This window comes from Dipodomys merriami, unplaced genomic scaffold, assembly GCF_024711535.1.
Source record: "Dipodomys merriami isolate MVZ:Mamm:240054 unplaced genomic scaffold, mDipMer1.0.p SCAF_6, whole genome shotgun sequence".
Lineage (NCBI taxonomy): Eukaryota > Metazoa > Chordata > Mammalia > Rodentia > Heteromyidae > Dipodomys > Dipodomys merriami.
The window spans coordinates 61,771,850-61,791,189 of NW_027206179.1; the positions used below are offsets into that span (position 1 = coordinate 61,771,850).

At 42.2% G+C, this 19,340-nt stretch overlaps 2 protein-coding genes across 8 annotated transcripts in view; both read left to right on the plus strand.

The window, feature by feature from the left end:
- The window catches only part of N4bp2l2 (NEDD4 binding protein 2 like 2), a 71,074-nt gene extending 63,052 nt beyond the window's left edge, over positions 1-8,022 (plus strand). For 2 of the 3 annotated variants that reach the window (XM_070002992.1, XM_070002993.1), the window contains exons 8-9: positions 1,732-1,817; positions 6,714-8,022. In XM_070002992.1, the coding sequence (XP_069859093.1) occupies positions 1,732-1,817; positions 6,714-6,821 (194 nt within the window). In that variant the 3' untranslated portion in view covers positions 6,822-8,022. Of the gene's footprint in view, positions 1-1,731; positions 1,818-3,691; positions 3,736-6,713 lie in introns of all 3 variants that reach the window. The other variant, XM_070002995.1, reaches the window with a different exon arrangement.
- A 1,310-nt stretch (positions 8,023-9,332) lies between these two features.
- The window catches only part of N4bp2l1 (NEDD4 binding protein 2 like 1), a 28,986-nt gene continuing 18,978 nt past the window's right edge, over positions 9,333-19,340 (plus strand). For 2 of the 5 annotated variants that reach the window (XM_070003000.1, XM_070002999.1), the window contains exon 1: positions 10,089-10,454. In XM_070003000.1, coding sequence (XP_069859101.1) covers positions 10,264-10,454 — 191 coding nt within the window. In that variant the 5' untranslated portion in view covers positions 10,089-10,263. Of the gene's footprint in view, positions 9,565-10,088; positions 10,455-18,904; positions 18,958-19,340 lie in introns of those variants that run through there. The other 3 variants (XM_070002998.1, XM_070002997.1, XM_070002996.1) reach the window with 3 other exon arrangements.

Consider the following 19,340-nt stretch of genomic DNA (forward strand, 5'->3'; position numbering starts at 1 on the left):
TAATTAAAAACAATATAAGTCAGAAATCTTAATCTATAGTTCATATTCTGAAAGTGTATGCAGAATTTTTTGTGACCTTTTATGTCTTTTTGTAAGAGAAAGGACATACATTTTATCACCTTCTCAAAAAAGTCCATGACCCCAAGAGATTAAGAATCATCATCTTAGATCAGCACTGGGAAACAGAAAGACACTGGTTTAAAAAGACTTTAAACCTCCTCCTCCTTTGAATGTACAATATCAGCATAATCAACAATGATTGCACATCCATTAATTAAACTTCAGAAAGCATTTTAAAGGAAAGCTCTCTTTCTAAATGGAGAGAGAAGACTAACAAAATTACTGCACACAGAAAATGCAAGTGACAAATATGCATATTTTATGAGTGAGGTTAGCAGTGTGATATCAATTGTAGAAGAGAATATGGGGTTATGGTTTTGGTTGCCTTCAATATGGAAGCAAATTTGTATAACACAAGCAGTGAAGGAATAGAGCTTGGAAGAAAATAAATAATTTCACCTTTGGAAATGACGTGTTTAAGAAGGGAAGGAAAGGGAAGAGAACTTCTTCTTCTTCTTCTTCTTCTTTTTTTTTTTTTTGTCAGTCACAGGGCTTGAACTCTGGGCCTGAGCCCTGTCCCTGAGCTCTTCAGCTCAAGGCAAATGCTCTACCACTTGAGCCACAGTGCACTTCCAGTTTTCTGGTAGTTAATTGGAGATGAATCTCATGGAGTTTCCTGCCCAGAGTGGCTTTGAACAGCTATCCTCAGATCTCAGCTTCCTGAATAGCTAGGATTACAGGTGTGAGCCATCAGCACCCAGATGGGAAGAGAGGTTCTAAGTGCAGTCTGAATCTTGTTTGGCTAGACTGGAGAAGCCAAGCTCTATTGTATGGTCCATGACTTTGAATAAGGCAAGGAAACAAAATGATTGCTAGCATTAGGAGCTCCGCAGACAGAGTAGGATTATATAGTGGGAGCATATACAGGTGTAGAGACTGTAAAGAAACCAAACTATGCATAGTGTCAGAACTGTGTAAGTATAGGAGAATTTTTGTGTACGTTATATGTTTTTGAGCATGTATGTATGCGTTGCCAATACTAGGACGAGAACATAGGGAACAGGCTCTGTCCCTAAACTTTTATACTCAAGGTTGGCACTTTACCATTTGTGCTACAGCACCACTTCCAGCTTTTTGGTTGTTAATTGGCGATACGAGTCTCACAGACTTTCCTCCTAAGACTGGCTTCAAACCATGATCCTCAGATCTTACTACCCTGCACCTGGCATTATGAGACTCTTAGTTGTAAGGACTCCTTGTGTCTGAAGATGCAATTTGTAGGAAGACTAAATTTTCCATGGTTGTAATGTTTCATACATGTTACCAGAAAGGAAGGCTATCTAAATTTTATGCCATAGACAGTACCACTTGAAGCTATTATATGTGGGTATGTTGGTGTATATGTTTATACCTACATTAGAATCTGAACTATGATATATAGTACTTTTCATACATACATAATAAGGATTTCCATTGAATCTAAATTCTATTTAGTCTAGATACTGTTTACTATTGGTATCTGAAAACTATTGTTTTAGCCATAACTGAAATATCTTTAAAACAGGACTTTTAACATTACAGCAACCCAGATACTATGTTTTTATAACTTCATATTTAGTATGAAATTATGTATGACACTGAAGATGAAACTTGTTCCCCCTTTTTCCACAGAATCCTTATTGCCTGATGACTATGTGATTCCCCTTGACTGGAAAACACTGAAAATGATCTACTTGCAGTGGAAGATAACAGTAGAGGTAGATTAATATATGCTTTAAAAGAAGGTCTTCTCTAACTTTTTTTTTTCTTTGTCAGTTCAGCTTGAATTCTGGGCTTGGGTGCTGTCCCTCAGCTCTTCAGCTCAAGGTTAGTTCTTTACCACTTAAGCCACAGCACCACTTCCAATTTTATGGTGGTTTATTGGAGATGAGAGTCTTGTGGCCTTTCCTGCCTGGGCTGGCTTTGAACTGTAATCCTCAGATCTCAACCTCCTTAGTAGCTAGGATTACAGGCGTGAGCCACTAGCACCCGACTTCTCTAACTTTTTGCAAGTGCATGTGCATGTGTGTTTGTGTATGTGTTTGTGTGTGTGTGTATGTGTGTGTGTGTGTGTGTGTGTGTGTGTGTGTGTGTGTGTGCACCTGTCCCTGAGTGCCAGTACTGGGGTGTGAACTTTTCTACTCAGGGATAGAGCTCTACAGTTTGAACCACAGCTCCACTTCTGATTTTTTTGCTGGTAAATTGAAGATAAGACTCTCAAAGACTTTCCTGCCTGGATTGGCTTCAAACTGGGATTCTTAGCTCTCAGCCTTCTGAGTAGCTAGGATTACAGGCATGAGCAACTGGTGCCAGCTCTAACAAGTTTCTTTTAAAAATAAAATTGGTACAAGTGGTTTATTTCTTAAATTGGAAAACAGCAGGAATAAGGGAGGTATTAAAAAAAAATCCTATAGAAAGTCAGGTGCTGGTAGCTCATGCCTGTAATCCTAGCTACTAAGGAGGCTGAGATGTGAGGATCACTGTTCAAAGCCAGCCTAGGCAGGAAAGTCCAAGAGACTTTTATCTCCAATAAACCACCAGAAAACTGGAAGTGGTGCTATGGCTCAAGTGATAGAGTGCTTGCCTTGAGCTGAATTGCTGAGAGACAGTACCAGGCCCAGAGTTCAAGCCCGATGACTGATCAAAACAACTGTAGAAAGAATATATGTGCATGGGTAAGTTATATAGGTTTTCTTTCAAGTAGTTCCAAGAAAAAATTTCATTTGATCACCCAATTTTGTTGAAGTGCAAGCACTTCAGCACTGTGCCTGAGGTGTCCTAAATAATGTCCTGAGAGTATATTCTTCACTACATTGGTTCTCCTGTCCAGCCCACAGTCTTATTCTGTTATGAAAAGAGTTGTGGCTGCAAATGAGATCCATCTTTACTTGACTTGAGAGTGTTTATTATTGGTGTGACCTGTTGGTCCACAGAGAGGCACATGCCTACTTTTGAAGGCTGTTCACCCTCCAGATGCCCAGAGGAAGACTGGCTGGGATAATTAGAAAGATGATAGATAGAAACTCTGAAAAAGCCAGTGAGCACTCTGACATGATGGAGGTGGTTGTGTTCTGTTCATGTTAGTGAACAGTGATTTAAATGAGCCCTGAGATGATGCTAAAAATCTATTTTGAAATAAATAGTAAAATGGAAGTTTAATGAAACTTAACAGGACTAACACTTAGGATAGTAGGTATAGCTGTGCAAAAGTAAATTTGTTTTGTGTGCCTATATAGTAAAAATCAAATATATATGTATATATTTACGTGTTAATGAACTTTAAATATGTTTATTTATATATATATACATATATATGTATATATATATATACTTCACTAATATATGTATTAGTGAAGTTCTTACCTCTATTGCCTGTGGAGACCATATTACTACACACACGCTCTCTTTCTCTCACAAGCACACACACACACACACACAAAGCTTCAAATGCTCAGATGGGTATTTGTGGTTGATATTATTTCATGATTAATATCATTTTAGGATTGTCTCTACATGAATAAAAGGACAATGGAAACTTGCCCTCATACTCAATATTAATCATTACTTTATGTATTTTAATTATGATTTCTAGAAAAGACAAAAGAAGATTGGTTAAAAATGAAAATTTCTTGAACAGTAAGTACAACTTTTTGCAGCAACATCTATATAATCAGAAGGGAGTAAATGTTAACATCATTTGGCTATAATAGCTGATATGTACCACAGTTGAAGAGTAAAATATCAAAAATGTAGTTTGTTACCATGGCAACCCTGTGTGCTGTTGCCCATGTGATGTTTTTATTTCCTTTAAATGAAAATCTTTTTGTGAAATGCAACAAAGCTTAGATTGTTGCTCCTACATTTACTTTACCACTTCATTAATTATAACATATTTTAGAACATTCTAACAACCCAGAGTTTATGAGACATTTCCCCTCCTGGGTTGTATGTGACCAGGACTAGGGATTAGAGATATTGATGAAAGACCATATTAAAGGATTCTCTAGGAAAAGAGGTAAAATGGTGAGACATATTCATGTTATATTTTAAACTTGACATCAGGCTGACATTAATATAAAAACATTGCACTTATCTTCCCCAAATGCCTAAATTCTAAAACAAACACAGCTGCTACAATTTCAGTGTATATGTGTCTGCATTTTGATAAGAATCGAATGTTCTGTGTATTTGCCATAAGTTTTCATTCTTCATTTTAACTCTTATTTCCTAGAGTATTTTACGTTTTCATTTTTCAATGAGAAATACTTGTATTTTCAGCAAAAATATTTGTATTTATTTGAAATCTGTTTCTACTGAAAGAACAGCTAGAAGAACTGATATTTGGGAGAAAGGTTAGAGATTCAGAGGGACCTCTAGAAAATGCTGGATAAATATGATTTGGGAGAGGTAGGTGGTTATGAGGGATTCTAGAGAAAGAAGGTGAATGCATTCATTCATTTATTCAATAAATACTTGTTGAGTTATGTCAGATCTTGTTCTCTACAATGAATAGTGAAACATTCCTCCCTTCCTAGGGTATATGTTACAGGGGTGGATACCAGGAAAAGAATGTCTCTCCCACATGAAGTCCCCTATATGTTTTAGAAAGCACCAATTCAAATCATGCAACAAGAAACATGCTTAGACACCAATATGAGAATCCTTTCTATTGGCTATGTTTTAATATTTTGTGTTAAGGATACTTTCTGATCCTTCCTTTGGTTTGATAGAGCTCTTATACATATGTGCTACAGTGTCTTCTGTGGCCCTGTTTTCACAAAGCAGTGGAACTCCTACTTCTTTCTTTTCTTTTCTTTTTTTTTTTGTTGGCTTGAACTCTGGGCCTGGACACTGTCCCTGAGCTTTTCAGCTCAAGGTGAGCTCTCTACCACTTGAGCCACAGCACCACTTCTGGTTTTCTGATGGTTTATTGGAGGTAATAGTCTCATGACTTTACTGTCTGGGCTGGCTTTGAACAGTGATCCTCAGATCTCAACCTCCTTAGTAGCTAGGATTATAGATGTGAGCCACCAGCACCTGGCTAGGACTCCTAATTCTTAGTCTTTCCCTTTTAGGGCATTTTATGAGTATGATAGCCAAGTGAAAATTTTTTATAGTTTTATTGAGAAAGAGATAACCCATTTTGTGTTTAGCATAATATACTGGTGAGTAATTAGGGGGATATATAGAAATTTTGAAAAAGGTAATTATAGTAGGAGAATCTAGTTGGCTCTAGAAGCCTCCAGGCCCTGCCTACTTTAAAATACTCTCCCCACTTCTGGTCAGCATGCTAATGCCCTAGCTCCCCTGTATAGAAATGGCATGCTAGGAAGAGGTTGTCCTGATGCCTAGAACTACTGTTGCCTGACTGTGACTGCAGAAGACAAGTTCCTTCTCGGAGCCCCAGTTTCTTCACCTGTAAAAAGTAATTTCAGTGCCAATCTGTTTTGAGGATGTTGAAGGAGGATTTAAGTGAAATTATGTGTGCAACATGTTAAGGATTAATTTTAATTCTCTCCTCCTAAAAGGCAAAATCATTAGGTAAAAGCATTGCCTTGGAAATGACTCTTGGAAAAACAGAATTTCCATAATCTGGGGAGAATATACTGGTCCAGGAAACTTAAAACATTTGTATGAATTAGTGTAATTACTATTAACCTTTTGTAAATAGCTGGTCTGGGAACAAGTTTTTGATTTGAGAAAGGATGTTGGGAAAGTATGAGGAATTGATTCTTTTTTTTTCTATTTTGATAAATATTATGTGACCAGAAGCACAGAGGCCTAGTACCTTTGTGTTCCTCCCCTAAAATTATCATCTGGAATGGATTCTTGTGGGAGGCATATTATAATTATGTTCTCCAAGAGCCACTGGAGTCACAATAATAGACATGACAATAAAAATTGTCTAAACAGGAAGTGGCACTGTGGCTCAAGTGGTAGAGCACTAGCCTTGAGCTGAAGAGCTGAGGGACAGCGCCCAGGCCCAGAGTTCAAGCCCCATGACCAACAACAACAATAACAAATTGTCTAAACAAAGTAATATTTACTTCTGCAGCCAAAAAGCTGGCAAGCAAGCACAAAGAGCCAGTGGGCTGCTCCCCTATTTATCCCTAATGCAGCAGGCCCTCCCTCCTCTGCTCAGATTGAACGAGCTCAGGTTCACAGATCTGCTCATAATTGGCTAGTTTGAATAGGGTAAAATAGATTTACATAAGATGACTCTGAAATAAGATTAACAGTACACAAGTAATCTCAAAATAGACCCCCACCCTCTGCTACTTCTTAAATAATATGAGGTGTAGCTTAATTCCATCTTGTAAAGAAACCAGGTTAAGACAAAAACCATATATTTCAAAAACACTTCCTTATGCCAGAGCAGTACCTCTTTTCTTAACAAGAGCCAAGCCACCAGGCCAAAGCAGGAACTTTTAAGCAATACACTTTGATAGAATAGACAGACAGTTTTTCTCACAGGCAGAACCAGGAGACTTGAACAGAATGAAGTGCAGGAGGCCAGGGGAGAGGCAAACTGAGGGCATCCGAGGTGGGGATCCTGGAAACAAACTCATTTCCTTCACTTTGGCCTGTACTTGTCTGCCTCTGTTTGTTTGTAGCTTTCGCTGGTTTCCACCTCATTGCTGAAGATCCTGATTATGGAGAAAAGTCTACAAGTCACAGCTGACCTGAGGAACACACCCATTGGACACCAAAACTGGCTTTGATGTTCTTGATAAGTTATCTGAATAATTTTTTTAAAAACCCAACTGAAGAGGTAACAATTTAAACACCTTATCTGATTTGCAGTATTTGCCTTACTTAGATTTTTGTTTTGTTTTTTGTTTTGTTTTTGTCCTTTGTGGGGCCTGACCTCTGAGCTGTTCCTCAGCTCCTCAGCTCAAGGCTAGTACTCTACCATTTGAGCTACAGCACCACTTCCAGTTTTCTGGTGGTTTAATTGAGGATAAGAGTCTCACAGACTTTCCTGCCCAGGCTGCCTTTGAACGGTGATCCTCAGATCTCAGCCTCCTTAGTAGCTAGAATTATAGGCATGAACCACCGGTGCCTGGCTTTACTTAGTTTTATTGAAGAAAATAAGGCACAGAAAACTCAAGTAGCTTATTTTTAAAATTACATCAGGATTGTAAGGGTAGACCCTAAATGCAAATGTTGATAGAATTCTGAAATCTGAGAGGCTCAGAAAACCAAAAGTTGTTTTTGTTTTGTTTTTCCAGTGGTAAAATGGACAATAACATTTATAATCTTATGAACATATTGATAATGTCATGCCATCTTCACCCATCCCCAGAACTCTTCATTTTGTGAAACTATGGCTCTGTACCCAGTAAACAATAATTCCCCATTCTTTTTTTGGTTGGCTGTGGGGCTTGAACTCTGGACTTGGGCACTGTCCTTGGGCTTTTTAGCTAAAGGAGAGCATTCTACTGCTTAAGCCACAGCACCACTTTTGGTTTTCTAGTGGTTTATTGGAGATAAGAGTCTCATGGACTTTACTGCCCAGGCTGGCTTTGAATGGCGATCTTCAGATCTCAGCCTCCTGAGTAGCTAGGATTACAGGCGTGAGCCACTGGTGCCCCGCTTAATTCCCCATTCTTTACCCTCCTGATCTTTGGCAACCACTGGTTTCTTTTTAAAGTAACTTTGGAACTAAAATTAATTTGTCAGCAAAAACTGACCAAAACAGATAGACTAGTTTTACTCTTTATTTGTCTCATTTGATATGTGTTTAATTCATTTCGCTGCAGAAATATTAATGTATTTCATTACTAGGGGCTGCCACTACCCCTTACCCCATTTGGAATACAAGGTAATGTGTGCCCTTGAGCTCTATTATTTCAAATAAATATTTTCTGAGTTCTGTAACATCTGACCTTCAAGATTCTGCTTAAGGACTAAGGGCCTGATCATGTATTAGAGGCCACTATTATTATTTTACTATTTTGATTATACTTTAGCTTAGTTGTACTTGAAATACAAAACTTGAGAAATGTAAATTAAGGATGATTGTCTACTTATTGTTCAGCATGTAAGTATTTCCTTCATCCTTTGTTTTCAGAAAGAGTATTCCAAGCTCTTATCCTATGAGGCTCCTTCTTATCTTTTACTAGCAGCAACTCTGTAGGCCTAGGGGAAGGGATGTGTATTTGTTTCTTTTTGAAGTTGTATTAGGGATTGAACCCATGGCATTGTACCTGCTCTGCTATAGCACTACATTATGCTGAAACTTTAGTGTCCATTTCTTTTTTTTCCCTTCCTTCCTTCCTTCCTTCCTTCCTTCCTTCCTTCCTTCCTTCCTTCCTTCCTTTCTTTCCTTCCTTCCTTCCTCCCCTTCTTTCCTTTCTTTCTTTCTTCTTTCTCTCTCTTTCTTTCTTTTTCTTTTTTCTTTCTTTCTCTGTCTTTCTCTTTTCTTTCTCTTTCTTTCTTTCTTTCTTTCTTTCTTTCTTTCTTTCTTTCTTTCTTTCTTTCTTTCTTTCTTTCTTTTTCTTTCCTTCTTTCTTTCTGCCAGGACTTGAACTCAGGTTCTGGTGCTTTCACTTGGTGTTTTATGTCAAGGCTGGCACTCTACCACTTGAACCACGACTCTATGCCTGCCTTTTTGCTGGCTAATTGTAGGTAGGAGTCTTGTGGACTTTTCTTCTGTCCCAGCTGGTGTCTTGGAACCACAATTTTCAGATCTCAGCCTCCTGAGCAGTGGGTCTTACAAGCATGAGTCACCAGTGCTAAACATATTATGTATTTTTAAACAGACTTTGAGCTCATCTTGCAAGTTAGAGCCCTTTCCAGCTCCGGATTTTCCAATTGCTCAGGTTTCTGGACTACGGCCTGTTTCTTGGCTCTATAATTTAAGAGTCTTTGAAGAGTAGAAAACGCTTTGCAATTTCATCATTTCTTAGCAGTGCTAAGAATCAAAGTATACATCTCTACCTGGGAGGCTTTTGTGGCTCATTCTTCCCTTCCTTACTTCTCCATCCCAGAGGAATGAAGAAATATGAGGGTAGCTTGTCTCCCTATTTGGAGGAGGGGCTCCTTCCTAGAGCTGATTGTAGACTCTGCATTTTGTTTTAAGAGAAAATCACTCTTTCCTTCCACAATTTGTTTTCATAATTTTCATGCTTTAGGTGTCAGAAGCAAAATTTATTTCACAGTAATTATTGTACCTAAAGTCACCATATATCCTTAATTTTCTAGGATGGATATTTTGATCATTGTCTCTTTTGAAACTATCAAACAAATCATCCTGTTGCGAAATACTGGAGAGTCGTGGCAGGGATCAGCCATTGGTTCTCACAGGCAGGAGCCTAGCACTTAGTTCTCTATAAATGAGTCTAGTAGATACTGACATTTTACTGGAGATTAGCAACAGTTCCCAGAGAAGCTGCCTCTTTTCGTGGGTACCTGAGCGTTAGCGCTATGACACTGCGCATAAACACATCTGAACTTTAAAAAGTGAGTTTTCTGGGGGGGGGGTAAAGGGGGGAGGAGGGAGGAGAAGAAAAAGTAATAGAGACAACATGATTTCTAAGACTGTTTCTGGCAGACAGGATTAAAGAAAAGTAGAGATTCAGGCCTGGATGGATCAGTTTCCGCCCTCGGGGGCACTCGCCAGATGTTGGCGCACATACACTGGGGCCAACAGTGGCCTTCAGTTTTACTACAGAAGATGCGGCGCAGATTCTTTAATATCAAAGAAAATCATTTTACTTTTAGGGTCTGGGCTAGTCCGAGGTGAGGTGGCAAAGTGTTACAAAATTTCAGCGTGTATTGTAATCTGGATGTATTTTAGCTCCACGGTGGCGGCAAGGCGTGCAGCGTCCCACCGGACAGACCCCCCCCCTACGCCCCAGCCCTCCCCTCGGGGCGAAGGACACGGGGCGGGGGGGGGGGGGACGGCGGGAGGCGGGAGGGAGAGCCGGGGGCTGCGCCACCCACGTTTTCCGGGCTGTCAGCCTCCCCGCGTCCCCAGCCTCCCAGGTAGGGACGCCCCCTCCCACGCAGCGCGGTTCCGGCGGGTGGGAAGGAGGGGCTGGGCTCCGAGCGCCGCCCCTCCATCTATCACATGGCCGGAGAGTCACAAAAACAACAGCTTTGGCCAAGACCGTGACTTCTGGAAAGAGAACCCAGGCCCTGGCAGTCAGCCCCCTCCCCATGGAGGACAGTTTTCTTGAATCCTTCGGGAGGCTGAGCCTCCAACAGCAGCAGCAGCAGCAGCAGCAGCAGCAGCAGCAGCAGCCTGCTCGGCCGCCCCCACGGGGGACACCTCCGCGTCGCCACAGCTTTAGGAAACATCTCTACCTCCTGCGCGGCCTGCCGGGCTCGGGGAAAACCACACTGGCCAGGTAATGACAGCGGCCTGGGCGCCGGCGCGCGACTCGGGGCCACGGAGCACCGGCCGAGCGCGCCGCCGCCCGCAGCGCTTCCCGGGTGCCGCTCGCACCCCTGCCGCGGGCGTCCGCCCTGCCTGGCCCCGGGCACAGCCGGCCGGCCGGCTGTGCGCGGGGACCCCCCCACCCCCACGTCCCCGGCGCTCCGGGCCACGGGCTCGGAGAGGAGGGCGCTCATCTTGTTGGTCGCCCGCTGCGCTTTCCCGGGAGGATGGAGCGCGGCACTGCGCCGTGCGCGAACCCCAGTTGGCACTGGCCGCTTCCCCGCCGCCGTGCCCGGCCTAGTGCCAGCCGGGAAGCCTTCGCCGCCCCCGGCCTCCCCCAGTCTCGCTCGGGTCGGGAAGGCCCGCAGGGACTCTTCTTCGGGAAAAGTCGGTGGCGACTGCAGAGAAAAACCTGCTCGCCCACCGGCGCGCGGGCAGCCGCCACAGTGCGTCAACAGGCGTTTTTAACCTGAAGCCTGGTTCGGGGCGGGCTGGGGGAGACTGGGAGCCGGGACTGCGCTGGCCGAGGCCCGAGGTGCTTGCGGCCCGCCTTGGAAATCAATAGATCGGGGCGGCCTGCGTTTGCTTTAGCAGCTGCGAAGGCGCACAGGTGGACGGGGGAGGGGGCTGGCGGCGCCACCAGCGATCGTCACCGCCGGAGCCTCGCCGTGGGTGCCCAAATTCGTTTACTTGGGAATTGCGTAAGCCAGCTGCTCTCCCCATACCAGGTCAGCGAGAATTGCGCGGGCTCCTAGCCCGCGGCCGCCTGGCTGGGCCCACCGCTCCAGCCCGAACGCCCACCACTCCCTGCCTTGCACTTGGTGTTCCAGCCACGTTGGACTGTTGATCTCCTGTAAACCAAGCTGTTTCTGCTGGCCGGGCTGACGCTGGCCCGCCCGCCTGGCTTGCCTGGCCGTCTCCCTTTACCCAACTGATGCTACTACTAGTGTTTTTCAAACTCAGCTGTTACCTTACTGCGTGCAGCTGCCTCATCCTCCAGTACCTCATCCTCTTCCCGGCTCCTTGGCTTCATGTTTACAGCTCTGTGACTGTGCTTAGTTTTTGCACATGGTTTTGTTTATGCTTCTGTGAGATTTTTTTTTTAAGACTGGGGCCTTATCCTGTCCTATCATGCACACACTAGGTATTCAGTAGAGGAAGTGGTCCCTGAGGCTCCCTGCCACTGCTGAAGGATGGTGGTGGTCTGCAGGCCCAGGCTGGTTTCCATGGAGCCCGGTAGTGGTGCCCTTAGGAGGAGGCCCAAGTCCTTCAGATGAACATGTGGATACGAGGGAGCTCTAGCAGACCCCTAGGGTGAAGTGGCCTGGGCTTTTAATTAAGATTCAGTTTGTTTTGTGGAGTAGAGGCCTTTCTCCAAAGAATAATGTTACATTAGCAGATTACCAGGCTTTATGACTTGTAGGTGGACGCTGGTTCCCTTTTCTGAGTCACACAGCCGTCAGTATGACCTCCCCTGAGTCCGGGGGATGGAAGATGGATATAGAGAGGCCAGCCTCCTTGGAACCTAGAATAACTTGATTATTTTGTGACACATTCATGGTGGGCACATGTGTTTCCAACCAAGTAGTATCCAGATGTCAAATCCTGTTTAATTTCACTTTCGTTTTGCCTACCTATCACACACTGAGTGTCAAAGGAGGAAGTAAACATTTGGGGCTAGGCTTTTTTTCTATGTGGGAACAGGTAGCAGTAATTAGTGGAGAGTGGAATACAATGTCGATGAACCTTATCTGTAAAGCAAAAGTGTGTAGATTGAATAAAGGTCTTTGCTGGCTCTAATTTTCTATACTTTCAGGATTTTAAAGCCGCAGACATTGGATAAGAGACTAGTTAGTCATTGTAGGGATGATTGGAGTGAGAAGCAGTCCTGGAAGCTGAAGATTGGCTCTAGGTCTCCATCACTAAATGGCTGGTGACTCTGAGCAATCACCTAGCTTCCTGGGCATCTTTCTTGTATGTGACAAAGAAGTGAGAGGATTTATGAAAGATCCTCCCAATCCTACATTTCCACTTGTCAATTTAAGAAATGTCTCTGGCCGGGCGCTGGTGGCTCACGCCTGTAATCCGAGGCTGAGATCTGAGGATCGCGGTTCAAAGCCAGCCCGGGCAGGAGAGACCTTGAGACTCCTATCTCCAATAAACCACCAGAAAACCAGAAGTGGCGCTGTAGCTCAAGTGGTAGAGCGCTCGCCTTGAGCTGAAGAGCTGAGGGACAGCACCCAGGCCCAGAGTTCAAGCCCCACAGCCGACAAAAAAATAAATAAATAAAAAATAAAAAATGTCTCTGTTAAGCAGGGTGCCTGTGATGCAAGCCTGTAAGCCTAGCTACTCAGGAAGCTGAGATCTGAGGATTGCAGTTAGAAGCCAGCCTGGGCAGAAAAGTCCCTGTGAGACTCTTCCCTCCAATTAAGCACTCAAAAACTGAAAGTGAAGCTGTGGCTCAAAGTAATGGAGTGCTAGTTCTGAGCAAAAGAGCTCAGGAACTGTGCCCAGGCCCTGTGTTCAAGCCCCACAACTGACCAAAAAAAAAAAAAAAAAGACTAGGTAAAGAGCACTAACCTGGACTGGGAAGGTGGCTCAGTGGTAGAGTGCTTGTCTTGCATGCATGAGGCCCTGGGTTTGATTCCTCAGCACCACATAAGCAGAAAAAGCTGGAACTGGTGCTGTGGCTCAAGTGGTAGAGTGCTAGCCTTGAGCTGAAGAGGTGAGGGACAGCGCCTAGGCCCAGAGTTCAGGCCCCATGACTGACCAAAAAAAAAAAAAAAAAAAAAAAGAGCACTAACCTTGGAGTCAACTTCTGACTTCATAACCAAGCTCTGAAGCTCACTAGCTATGCTGTTGACTCAATCCAATGCTTCAGTTTCCTCTTCTATTCAGTAGGGTCATCTGCTTTTTATACCTCAGAAGGCTATTGCAAGGGGACTTTAATCTATCTCTCCACATTTTGAAGTATTGGTTACTGCTTGAGTTATTAAGACTTTTTGCCCTCCTTGTGATTGGAGAGAAGCCTGACTGTGAAGTGAAGACAACTTGCGTTGACTTTGAGTCTCCCTTTGTGCTGGGCATTGGCAGTATTGAGGCTGAGGAGCATTGGCCTGGTTTGCATTTACAGGAAGTCTGAGGAGCAAGCAAAGCATCAGGCCACAGCTCAGCAAGATAGAAGCTGGAGCCAGGATGAATGGGGATGCTGTCACAGATGTGGTATCTGTAGGAGCTGCCTTCCCTCCTTATTTGTGATAGAGTGGGAGGAGAATGAATACACACTCATACACACACACACATGTGCACGCGCATGCACACACACACACACAAATGCATGTGTATAAGAAATAGTAAAAGTGTAAGTTTATCATTTATATGTTGGATTCTGGGAAGTTCCCATTTTATCTAAATGTCTTCAAAAATTTCTATAATGAACATGTATTTCTTAAATCAAACTAATAAAAGTGTTTTTCTTTAAAACTTGGAGGAAATCAATTTTTAACCAATGTTTTTGTTTCATCTTCTATTTCTCATTTGATTAAAGAACTAATAAAATATTTAAAATTAGGATTATGTCTTCTCTTTCAAATCAGTGTTAGATTTCTATGCTTTTCACCTATGTTTTCATAGTTTGAAGTAGCTGGGATGTGGAAAATATCTATCTAAATTCTTTGTATTCATTTAAAAAATGATTGAGGTTTATATGGTTTAGAAAATGTTGAACACATCCAAGTATGAAAACATTAGTTTTATTCCAGGTGCTGGTGACTCATACCTATAATCTGAGATCTGAGGATCATGGTTTGAAGCCAGCCTGGGCAGGAAAGTCTGTGAGACTTATCTCCAATTAATCACCAGAAAACTGAACGTGGTGCTGTGGCTCCAAGTGGTAGAGCTCTAGCTCTGAGAGGAAAAGCTCAGGGACAGAGCCCAGGCCCTGAGTTGAAGTCCCATGACCGATCAAAAACAACGAAAATAAAAAACCCTGAAAACACCAGTTTTATTGTCTCTGTTTAAATGTTGTTTTTAAAATAGGTTGTTACTATTGACCTGTAAAATTCTACTTCCAGGAATTCATCCTAAGGAAATAATTGGACAAGTACATGAAGATACAGGAATTTTCATCATTTTTTGTGTAATAGGAAAAATGGGAGCCAACTTAAATATTCAGAAATAGAGGATTGGCTTAAAAGATGCAATTTTTGACATAAACTCATGGTTGAACTATAAGTGCATTCTTTTGTTCTTTCCGTTAAAAAGCCTGTTTTTCAAACACACACCACCAACCATTTTTTTCCAAAAGAAAGAGGTTTGCGAAAACTTGTAGAAAAATGTGTGAGAAATACTTATTCTTGTTTTTTGTTTTTTGTTTTTTTGGGTCCGGTCGTGGGGCCTAAGTCTAGGCCTGGGCGCTGCCCCTCAGCTCTTCAGCTCAAGGCTAGCGCTCTACCACTTGAGCCACAGTGTCACTTCCGGCTTTTTTGTTTATGTGGTGCTGAGGAATGGAACCCAGGGCCTCATGCATGCAAGGCAAGCGCTCTACCACTGAGCCACCTTCCCAGCTCAAGAGAAATACCTATTCTTGACTTTAAACATAGAATCCCCCCAATTTATTTTCCAGTTTTTGACAACAAATATACATTACTTGGTACCTTTTAACAGGGAAAATTAAGATACTTTTAACTAAACCATTTTATCTAATAGCTTGGCTACATAGAACAAGGTTGTATGACAAAGCTTTTGTTACTAAATAAATGTCATTTTTCCTAAGAAAAAGTTTTCCTCAGTTAATTCTTAGTTGGAATTAAAATTATTAAATTTTATTTTAATTATCTTAATTATATTAATTGTACTTGTTATCATATAAATGAACATAGGTCACTTGATTTTTTTTCAATACCTCAAATTCTCTTATATTGGAGTTAATATCCCACTAATGTTTATTTGAAGTATTTTTGATACTACAATAAATGCAGGGCCTATGATGTTGTGTTCATTAAGCATTTGGGGGATGTTTGTGCTACATGGGTACCAATTATTTTTTTATTATGAATCACTAACCAGCAGTAACAGTGTTCAGTCAGTACTTATTAGACTACTAGCATTTGCTTAGTGAGGCATATACAAGATAGGGCTAATAGAAGAAGCCTACACAAGACTAATCAGTAATAAGTACCCTTCTGTGGTGAGGCAGGGTCAGTGGGGAGTAGCATCTTGTGATGTTCAAGGCCAAAGGAGTCTGTTAAGAGGGTTAAAGCTAACTAGATAGTCTCTTCCCTGTTCGGACAGTTCTTGTGTTGGCATTGAAGAATGCGGGGTGGGGGTGGGGGGACGGGAAGGGGGAGGTGAAGGTGGGAAAGAAGAGCTGCATGTGCTGCTGGCTTTATGAAGGGGAGGGGTTGTAGCAGTGAGTGTTCTGCCTGGGGAAGCACAGGGCCAGATTAGGGAGAATGTTACACGCTGGATAGAAGCCAGGTGCTATGCCTCTTAGTCAGAACTTCATGAGTGGGCTTAAAAGTACAGAACGGCCAAGTGCTAATGACTCATACCTGTGATCCTAGCTACTCAGGAAGCTATCTGAGGGTTGTGGTTCAAAGCCAACCCAGGCAGGAAAGTCTGTGAGACTCTTATCTCCAATAAACTACTCAGAAAAAGACTTCAGTGGGGCTGTAGCTCAGTGGTAGAGTACTAGCGTTGAGCAATGGAAGCTCAGGGACAGTGAGACTCAAGGCCCTTAGTTGAAGCCCCAGGACTGGCACAGAAATTTTAAAAAGGAAGAAAGAAACAAAATGCTGGACAGAAGAGGAGAGAGAAGAATCTCTCAAGACCCTTTCACTCTCAGTATAGGGTCCAGAACTATATACAGAAGCTGACAAACTCACCCGGATCTGTACCAGTCCCTGCATCAGTGAAAGACCCATGGAAGAGCTCAGTACTTTCCAATACACAGGGGTGTGTGTGTGTGTGTGTGTGTGTGTGTGTGTGTGTGTGTGTGTGTGTGTGTGTGTGTGTGTGTGTGTGTGTGTACACGCACGCATGTGCGCACACACACATGCACGTATGCATGTGTATTTGTCTCCAAATGTCATTTTGCCATTGTCATTTTACCCTTATTTTTTTGTCGGTCGTGGGGCTTGAACTCTGGGCCTGGGTGCTGTCCCTCAGCTCTTCAGCTCAAGGTGAGCACTCTACCACTTGAGCCACAGCTCCACTTCCTGTCATTTTATCCTTTTATGAAGACAATCATTGTACCAATTGAGCCACATCCCCAGCCCATTTCACCACCTTTAAAATACACAGTTCAGTGGCATTAATTATATTCTGATATGCAGCCATCACTGCCCTATATTTCAAACTTTTTAAGAAATCAGACACATGCTCTGTGCCCACTAATCAGTAATGCTGTATGTCTCTTTCACTCCTGGCAGTCTCCCAGAAACTTGATGTCTTTGCCTATTCTCAGTACTTCCTGTAAGTGGGTCATCCTCTACTTGTCCTTTGTGACTACTTTATTTCTTTATCTGTGCCAGTATCAGGGCTTGAACCCAGAGCTAGAGCTCTCATTTGGCTTTGTTGTTGTTGTTCAAGGCTAGCATTCTACCATTTGAGCTATACCTCTATTTCCTATGACTGGCTTATCTCGCCTAGCACAATTATCTTCAAGGTTCATCTGTGTTGTGATGTATGTGAGAACTTCATTTTTTTATGTCTGAATAAAATAGTCCATTGTATAGGTATACCACTAAAATGTCCTTTTCATTGAAAGCACTAGAGGATAGTCTTAAAAAACTTCTCCTTTTCAAAATTAAACGTGTTCATGATTATGTCAAGTTTGCTGAAATGCTTTTGAATTTCACTTATGGATCAAAGCCAAGTGCGGTTGCCAGGCTCTAGTATCTCCTTTGCAATGTTCTACTTCCTTTTGGGACCATCACCAAAGCCTTGAAACATGTATTCAGTTAGGTGCAAAGGATGCTTGCTGGCAGCTGTCTTGTCTTATTCACATCTCTGGTAACGTGGAATTTCTTATCAAGAGAGACACTATTTCCTTGTTTCTTAATACTAGAGCTTTCTTTGCATGTGAAAGGATGATACAATGGTGAACAGATAGGAAGAAAAGTACACATTATACATAGTGAAATGCAGAAGCACTAAGCACAGGGGACCAGTTAGTTTATCTGACTAGTACATAACTCAAACCCACAACGTACTCTGTCCTGCAGAGCTCCTAGCCAGCAGACCTGGACCATTGGTATTTATGAGACCACACCTTTCATAAATAAAAGCATGATCAAAATAGAAAGTCTGAAGTATTCCAGTCTTTGTATGTCAAAATAGAGTAGAAGGGCAGGTGACATCTCAGATCATTAATCATTTTGGTCTACTTAGAAAATAACTACAAGTTTTTGGGTTTGGTGTTTTGTTTTTATATTTTTCATGAATATCCTAAGATAGGTCCTAAATCTCCTCAGTGATGAGAGTCCTGGCCATACCTCTCTCTGGAGTGATGACTATAATGCTATCCATATTTTACAAGGACCAGGAACATACAGGGCAGCATGGGCTTGTAATGACTTACTGGGAGGCCACGTCATGGGATGTTGTCTAGCTGTGAACAACACAGGCCATGGCCATGCTCCTGGAGTGATGGGGAGAATGGAAGGCCTGTTATTTGGGGATGGATAGTACTGCAGGTGTGGGAATGATATGAGAGGAGGTAGAAGTGGGGGAAGAAATGAACAAGGAAGAAGGAGGTTGGGGAAGGAGAGGCATTGCTGGTGACAAAATGATGGTGGGTTTAATATGTTGTGTAATTAAAAAACATTTAGAGGCCCTGTTAAGGGAGCTAAGTTAACCTGATATATCTGGGTAAGGAAGTTTACATTTTACTTGTTATTTGTCACTGAATAAGATGTGTTTCTTCTAATGAAGAAAATATAACAAAAACATTATTTTTGTTGGTGTGTACCAATGGGGGGCAATGGGAAGAGATGAGATTTATATTTTAAAATATATATATATATATATATTTATCCTGATTATGATGCATTTGAGAGATTTCATTTCCCAACCCCCAAGCATCTAACTATGCTCACATGATAGGATATTTATTACTTAACAAGTCTCTTTTTGCAATTTTATTGAAATCTTCTGGCATCTTTCTAGGACTATTTGGAGTATAGATGAACCTAACAAATTAATTTTTTAAATCATTCCAAGTTATCTAAAGATATATAGGATCAGTGGGACTGAGAAAATAGTTTGCTAAAAAAGATTAGGAGTGGGAATATGGTTTAGTGGTAGAGTGCTTGCCTAGCATGCATGAGGCCCTGGATTCAATTCCTTGGTACCACATAAATTAAAAACTAATAAAAAATTTTAAAAAACTAGTCTAATTTCTGATTGTTCCTTTGGAAGGCTCTCTATCGGATCATGTATTGGCTTTGGGAGAAGGCTATCTTTTTATCAAGGTAAGAACTTGGGAAAGGGGAGGGGAGACGTGAAGAAGGAAAAGCTAGCCTCAGTTACTGAATGCTCCCTGTATATTTGGCTCTTTATAGACCTAGGTTTATTGGATGTTCATAATATCCAGGGGATGATTTTATTTCATCGCTGAGGACATTAGGTCACAGCATCACATGGATTGTGAAATGGGGCTTCCATGATATGCATAGTGGTTTTACCCCATAATGGTTGTTTTCAGACAGATGTTCTTCCAGCCACTTTTCACAGTCAGTAGCGATCCTGCTGAGGTATAAGTGTTGATTTTCAGTGGTTTTTTCCCCACATGTATTAAAGATATGATGAAGAGGATCTCAGTGGGGCTTTCTCTGCTATCTAAAGTAGCACCTCT